Below are 8,009 nucleotides of genomic sequence, written 5' to 3'. Positions count from 1 at the left end.
ACTTGAAAAGTATTCCCTTGTTCTCCAGGTGGGCTCCTGACTGCGACAAAATAAACAGAAACAAAGAAAACTTTCTGCCCCAGTTTGGTAGCTGGGTACATGGGTAAGTGTTAAACTGAATTAGTCTACCAACTATTATAAGAATTTGAAAGCTAAGTCCTTCTAATAATTATGAACCTAAGTTATATCCTCTAGAGGTATTACCCTCACTACATTTGTTGTCTAAAAGGTCTTAAACTACTCCCCATTACCCAGGTGGGTCCTGACAACTTATAGTTAAAAGATAGTTTTAACCTAAGTTATATCTACTGAAGGTACGACTCCCACTATATCTTGTTATCTGAAACGAACTTTAAAGCTACACCCCATTATCCAGGAGGGTCCTAAAAACTCCTAATGGAACTTCTCTAGAAAATGTGATGTGAGGGCATTTAACTCAAGAAGAAAAAGCAAGTCTTCACTTCTGTGTAGAGTACATAGAGTAATCATGAGTGTGGCATGGCATTAGAGTCTTCATTTGAGGTGTGGCTGTTGCACTGCTTAGGTTGTTCCTTCATAATGGCGGGTGTGACATAAACGGGGTAATGCATCAAACGATTAGGCCTAGAAGTGTGGTTCAACTTGCTCGAGGACGAGCAAAGATTTAAGTGTGGGGTGTTGATAATAGGTGAATTAGACTATAATTAGGCCCTAAAGAACCACATTTTTGCATAGCTTTATGGTAAAAAATAATAACCAAATGCTCTGATTAGTGCTTTTTCATGCTTTGCAGGCTATATCCAATAAAAGAAGTTTGTGGAGTACTTTTGGGATCAATTACGAAGAAAAGGAGGCCAACCATACAATACCCACAAAGTGCACCAAGCGAAGGGACAAAACCAGAATTGAAGCTGGCATGCCGCTGTCCGGGCGTAACCGCGGTAGGACCGCGGCAGAACATTGCTGCAGATTCAGAGGACCATTCTGGCCGCGGTCCTGGCGCAACCGCGGTGGGACCGCGGCAGGACGCAGAAACTTCAGGGACCAAAGTGTCAAGTCGGAAAAACTTGGTGTAAAACCCTTATAAGATGTAGAAATTCGGCCACATTAGGGCAGACTTGTTTTGGAGAATACTTTTGCAAGATACACAAGTGTGAGAGATCACCCAAAAACATCATAGTTCTTTATCTCTTCTTTTTCTTGCTATTTTCGATTATGAATATTTTCGTAGTTTATCCTTACGTTGTTATGAGTAGCTAAATACTTTAGTCTAAGGTTTTGATGGAACCTATTGAAGGATGAACTTCTTGATTATGTTAATATAGTTTACCAGTTAATCTCTATTTGTTCAACTACGTGTTTGTTGTAGTTAATTGACAGGATCCTCAATTAGCTGTGCCTATTTAGTGTGCATAACTCGGAAGAGAGTGCATATTTAGGTAATTGTTGAGCAACACCACTCCCAAAGTATAAGAGGGATCTATAACTGCGGGTTTAAAGGCGAGATTAGGGATAACGAAGCCTTGGGTGCAATCTAAAGTGAGCTCTAATAAAGAGTGCTCATGATTGATAGAGATGTTTTGGTGAATCTATATGAAACATAACCGGAAGGGATTCCATCAATAGGGGAAATCACTACCTTAGAACACTCTCATTATTGTTTATAACCCAAGCATATTTAGTTTACAACTGTTTATTTACTTTCAATCTTAGTTATTAGAAATACCATCAACTATTATTTACAACGTTCGGGGAAGTTGATTATAAAGAATTTAGTAAATCCAACAAAAGTAATTGATAGGTTAATTCTCTGTGAATTCGACTCCGGGCTTAAATACTCAGGTTATATTAGCAACGTCCGCGTGTCCTTTTATAAGGCATAGTTGGGCGAGATCGTAAAAATGCATCGGCAAAAGGAATGGACTTAAACATATCTCCTCCCACATAGCTTAGGTTCTTTCTCCCTTCAAATCCTCCAATTACATGTGGCAAATCTAACACAATGCAATTTACTTTTGGAAATGCGTCCGCAATAGCTTTAGCCGTGGTTCCAGTGCCGCCTCCTACGTCCACAATTGATTTCAATCCTTCAAAAACTTCCTTACAATGTTCAATCATTATACTTATAATCAATGGGGCATCACTAGCCATCGCTTCATTAAATAGACAGTTAAACCCGGATTCCTTCTCGGCATATTCAAAGATTGGGAGGGCATTCACCAATTCTGAGAGGGTCATGGCTCGGCCATGACTATGGATGATATCTGGAATTCCAAGTTGAATTGCACATTTGAGTGACATGGAGTTGATGTAACTGAATGTATGGTTCCATATGTGTGCCTGAGCAGCAAGTACTTCTCTAGCTTTATCTCCAATATTAATAGACATTAATGCTATATAAAAAATTTCTCTGAGATATGCTTAGGATTGTGATAATGTGATAGAGATGTATGTACCTACAAGAAGTATGAGGTCTATATTTATAGGCAAGTGTGATTTGGTATTTTAGGTATTAATAGAATATTCCTTACAGTGGTCTCAAATCTCAATAGATTATCGGTACATATGGACTATGGAGTGGAAAAGACACCCGTTAGCCACTTTTAAACATGTTGTTTAAAAGATATCCATAGATTACAATGTATTTAAAGAGAGTTAAGTTTATTCATGGTCATTGAACTTTTGTGTTTGTTATCCAAAAGTCAATTTTCTTTTTTTTGTTACATAAAAATCATTCAACTTTGTGTTCATTACACAAAAATCATTTTTCTTTCTTTTGTTACACAAAAATCATTTTACTTTGCTCTAGTTATCATAAAAGTCACATTTGTACTTGAAAAGTCTATTATGCCCTTGGTATTATATAAACCTTCATATTTATGTAATACCTCCTATATTATATACTATATAATATATTTTTAACTATGTATTTTATTTATAAATAAAATAACTTAATGTTGTTTTATTTATTATTTTTATAATATATTTATATATTTAATTTTTTCTTAACGTTAGTTTTCAAAATATATTAGTAGCGTTAATAAATTTGTCAGTAACTTTAATATATATTAGTAGAGAAATAAATCGGCAAGTATATTTTCATGAGAAAATTCGCAGGTAAACAAACAAAGAAAATGAGGAACAAATCATATGTTAATCTGAAGGAAAATCCCTAATACATGCGATTTTAGCTGGGGATATTTTCTTGGGGATTTGCCTGGGCAATTGGTTATTTGGGAAATTACACTACTAGAAATTCGAGAAAAACCGTCAAAAAAAATCGACCAAACACTACAACATTATGCGTATATAGCTACAAAATCTTAGTTACAGATTTAAAAATTGTAGCTAGTACTTAACAATAGCCACAAATATTCGAGTTCCATGGCTATTTACAAATTTATAAAATTTCTTAGCCACAAAAATCAAATTGGCAAAGCTAATTACTCATTTTTGCTACAATTGCTAACAACTGTGACAATAATTACATAAATAGCTACAAATTTATTGCTACAATAATTTTTCGTAGCTAATCATAACTTTTTGCCACATGATAAAAGTCACCGTAGCAATAGTAATCTTTTAGCTACAACAAACTATTTGAAGCAAAATGTTGTAGCTAAATAAGTGTTTTTGCTTCAAGTTATAAAACATTGTGGCAATAGTTAAATGATGTAGCCATGGAGTTATTGCTACAATAAAATTTTGTAGCTAATATTTGTTTTTACTACGAGTTAAAATTTACTGTAGCTATAGTAACTTTTTAGCTATTACAAGTAATTTAAAGCAAATATTGTAGCTAAATAAATATTGTTTGCTTCAACTACTAAAATACTGTGGCAACAGTTGATTTAACAGCTACAATTATTTGTCATGACAAGATTATAGTCATGAATTTATTTTTGAGATAAAATTTCGCAGATAATCATTATTTTTTGCCATAAGTTAAAACTTACTATATCAATGTTAATCTTTTAGACACATAAAATTATTTAAAACAAAATCGTGTAGCAAAATAAATATTTTTGCTTCAAATTATTTAAAAATAGTTAGCTTAACAATTACATAGATAGAACAAAATATCTAGTTATTTATCACTAAGATTATTATTCATATGAATTTATGTATAATTTTGATATATCTAGATACACTGAAAATATCGAATTTAATATGGTTAATATCTACGTTAATTGGAAAACTAATCATATGATATATTTCATTAAATAAGTGTTAGTTATAAGTTCCATTTATAATTGAAATAATAAAATTATATCTAATTAATGAATAAATAACCATTTAACAACTATAATCTTGTACCACTTACCATTCTATAGCAAATTATATAATATTATATATATATATATATATATATATATATATATATAATATATATATATTATATATATATGCGTGTGTTATAATAATGGTACATTACTATGTCAATAACTTATTAGTTATCATAAATTAAATTATACATTAACCAAAAAAAAAATAAATTATACAATAAATCTCAAAATTGGAATTTAATATAACTCGGAAGGGGAGATCTCTCTTGTGACTATTATTTTATATTTTATAACACTTACATAATTTTAATATTATTAGTTTCTATTTTTTTTGGGTCAAACAATACAATCTTTATTTAACCAAGTATGAATATGTACATTCACTAGTTCATTTTTTACTCTAGAACTAGTCCTCATTGTTCACGACCCGGATTTCCCTCGTGATGCGCCTACTCGTGGTAGCTAGGCAAGCCAACTTAATTACCTTTCCATCACTAGCAATTATCTTTAACAGTTTATAAACATCAATATAGAACATAAAGTCTAATAAGAACAATAGCGGAAGTCTGTCTTAAAATGATGAATTTAAAACGCGGAATAGTCAAAAACAACCTCTCCAAGATTTGGTGTCACATTACTCACGAACCACTAAGAATAAACTAAATACAAAGGTCTGAAAGAAATATAACAGCTGTCCTGTCTCGAAACAAGAGGCAACAGTCTAAAAGAAAACAATGAGAAGAGACGCCGGGCCTGCGGATGCCTGCAAGGCTACCTCAGTCTCGTGAATATTGAAATCGCCTGCTCCGAACTACTGCTGCTGCTGTTCCTCAAAAACCTGGACCTGTGCAAAAATGCACAGAAGTGTAGCATCAGCACAACCGACCCCATGTGCTGGTAAGTGTCTAGCCTACCGGCGAAGTAGTGACGAGGCTAGACTGGACATCACATAAACCTGTGCAGTTATAGATATACGGCGGAAATCGAATACAAAGCAATTACCAACATGGGAGGGGAAACATGCTATGGGGAGTTACAATAATAACAATAATCCAGAGTAACAACTAAAGCAACTTAGGTTCACAGTGAACAAGGAATCAATACTCAAATGTAAACACATAGTCTCAATAACTGTTGCGGCGTGCAACCCGCTCCATAATTACTATTGTTGCGGCGTGCAACCCGCTCCACAAATACCACTGTTGCGGCGCGCAACCCGACCCATATCATTTATCATGTATCATTGTTGCGGCGCGCAACCCGATCCTCACCTTTTACTGTTGCGGCGTGCAACCCGATCCTCAATATCATTGTTGCGGCGCGCAACCCGATCCTCAATATCATTGTACAGTCCGACTCTCCAAACAATAGTCACAATCAAGGGCCACAAAATAAGCAAATATTTGACAAACATCTCGGCAAGGGAAAGAATTCAACAAATGCAACCAAACGTCCTGACAAGGGAATAATCAACAACGCTTTCTCTTTCTTACTTTCCTTATCTTATAATTCACTTTACTATTTTGAGCCAACGCTCCAAAGAATCAAGTCATTCGATATACTTTCAATATTACGTATCACAATTCGAGCAATGCTCCAGGAATCAAATGATCCTATTACCGTTCACATGTTATTCACAAGATATAGAAATCCTCCAATAAACACGGAGTTCACAACCAAATCATGATAATCACATTATAAGGACTCACGGTCATGCTAGACACCAATGTATAGATACTCGTCACCATGCCTATACATCGTACCGAATCACATAGCAATTAGCAACAAGACTCAACTCCTATTCCCTCAACTAGGGTTAAACCAAACACTTCCTCAAACCTTGAAATCCACTTAATCTAACTATCGCTTTACCTCGTGATTCCACCTCCAATACAGTGATATCTAGGCATAATTAATTCAACAATATCAATAAAGACTCAATGGCAATTTCTCATAGCCTAGATATAAATTTCTAGGCATTATTCCAAAAATTACCAAAATTAGACACCGGCCCACATGGTCCCAAACTCGAGGCTCCGGACCAAAACCCGATCACCCATAACCCCACGAGTGCAAATATATAATTTGTTTTAAGATTCGACCCCAAATTGAGTTGAATCACCCAAATTCTCAAAACCTAACTCTACCCCAAACCCTAATTTCTACTTTGATTTCATGATTTAGGGCTAGGAATTTAGTAATTAGATGAGAAATAATGAGGGAAAGATGTTAAATTACTTACCCAAAGAGTTATGGAGGAAGGAGAGCTTGAATTTCCTCTATGGAGGGTTTAAGAGGAGAGCCCGTGTGAAAAGAATGAAGAAATCCCGTCACCGGTTCTGTTTTGAGCTTTTAAATTAACTGGACGGAATTGCCCTATTGCGATCGCGGGAAAGGGAATGCGATCGCATAGGGTAAAGTGGGCTGGTCACTGCGATCGCGGGATGATGGGTGCGATCGCATAGAGGGTCAAAGTGGGGCTGGGCCTTTTGTGAATTGCGATCGCAGAAGGGGGTGTGCGATCGCATAGAATGGGTTTGCAGAGGTATGCGATCGCATGGCCTATAACGCGATCGCATAGAACAAAACTGGGCGACTCCAAAATAACTCTACGCCGATCGCAGACACACCTATGCAATCGCATAGAAGAAAATGACTGGGCACTGACTTGCAGAGGATTCTGCAACACTTCCTAGGCCAAAAAACACCCCGAACCACCTCCGAATCACTCCCGAGCCCTTGGGGCTCCTAACCAAACACACACACTAACTCAATAACATTCCTACGAACTTAACCGAGTGATCAAATCGCCAAAATAACGTCAAAATCATTGAATCAAGCCTCAAACTCATCATTTCTATTTCAAACTTTCATAAACTTCCAACTTTAGATAATTAGGTCCGAAACACGTCAAAACGTTGTCCGATTTCGACCAACTTCACAGAAAGCGCTTAAACAATATATAAAGACTTGTGCCGGGCGTCGGAAACCAATACGAGCCCGATACCACAGTCTTTTAATAAATTTTCATTTCCATTTTCCTTAATAATTTCAGAAAAATAATTTCACAGAAAAATTCATTTCTCGGGCTCTAGACCTCGGAATTCGACTCCGGGCACATGCCCGAGTCCCATATTTTTCTACGGACCTTCCGGGACCGTCCAATCTCGAGTCCGGGTCCGTTTACCAAAAATGTTGACCGAAGTCAACCTTAAACATATTAATATCAAAATTCTTCAAATTTTTCACAGAATTCACATATTTCAACATAAAAGCTTTCCGGCTACGCGCCCGGACTGCGCACGCAAATCGAGGCAAGTAAAAATGAGGTTTTCAAGGCCTCGGAAGCACAGAATGAATGAGAAAACAGGTGATGACCCTTTGGGTTGTCACATCCTCCACCTCTAAAACAACCGTTCGTCCTCGAACGGACAAAAGAAAGAAGTACCTGAGTCAGGAAATAGATGTGGATAACGGCTCCGCATGTCAGACTCGGACTCCCAGGTCGAGGCCACAGGGGGCTGACCTCTCCACTGAACACGAACAGAAGGAAAACTCTTCGACCTTAGCTGTCAAACCTGCCGGCCTAGAATAGCTACCGGCTCCTCCTCATATGACAGATCCTTGTCCAACTGGACCGTTCTGAAGTCTAATACATGGGTAGGATCGCCGTGATACCTCCGAACGCATAGACACATGAAAAACTGGAATGCACGGCTGATAAGCTAGGTGGCAATGCAAGCC

At 36.6% G+C, this 8,009-nt stretch overlaps 1 protein-coding gene across 1 annotated transcript in view; it reads right to left on the bottom strand.

Annotated features, from left to right (window-relative positions):
• Positions 1-2,367, bottom strand: part of LOC109213476 (8-hydroxyquercetin 8-O-methyltransferase-like) — a 5,915-nt gene extending 3,548 nt beyond the window's left edge. Inside the window, exon 1 of the mRNA XM_019377276.1 lies at positions 1,963-2,367. Within this exon, the coding sequence (XP_019232821.1) occupies positions 1,963-2,367 (405 nt within the window). The remainder of the gene's footprint in view (positions 1-1,962) is intronic.
• Positions 2,368-8,009: the final 5,642 nt, after the last annotated feature.

This window comes from Nicotiana attenuata, unplaced genomic scaffold (genome assembly GCF_001879085.1).
Source record: "Nicotiana attenuata strain UT unplaced genomic scaffold, NIATTr2, whole genome shotgun sequence".
Taxonomy (NCBI): Eukaryota; Viridiplantae; Streptophyta; class Magnoliopsida; order Solanales; family Solanaceae; genus Nicotiana; species Nicotiana attenuata.
Note: the sequence above shows the minus strand (reverse complement) of the source record. Positions and strands in the feature narration are given on the sequence as shown.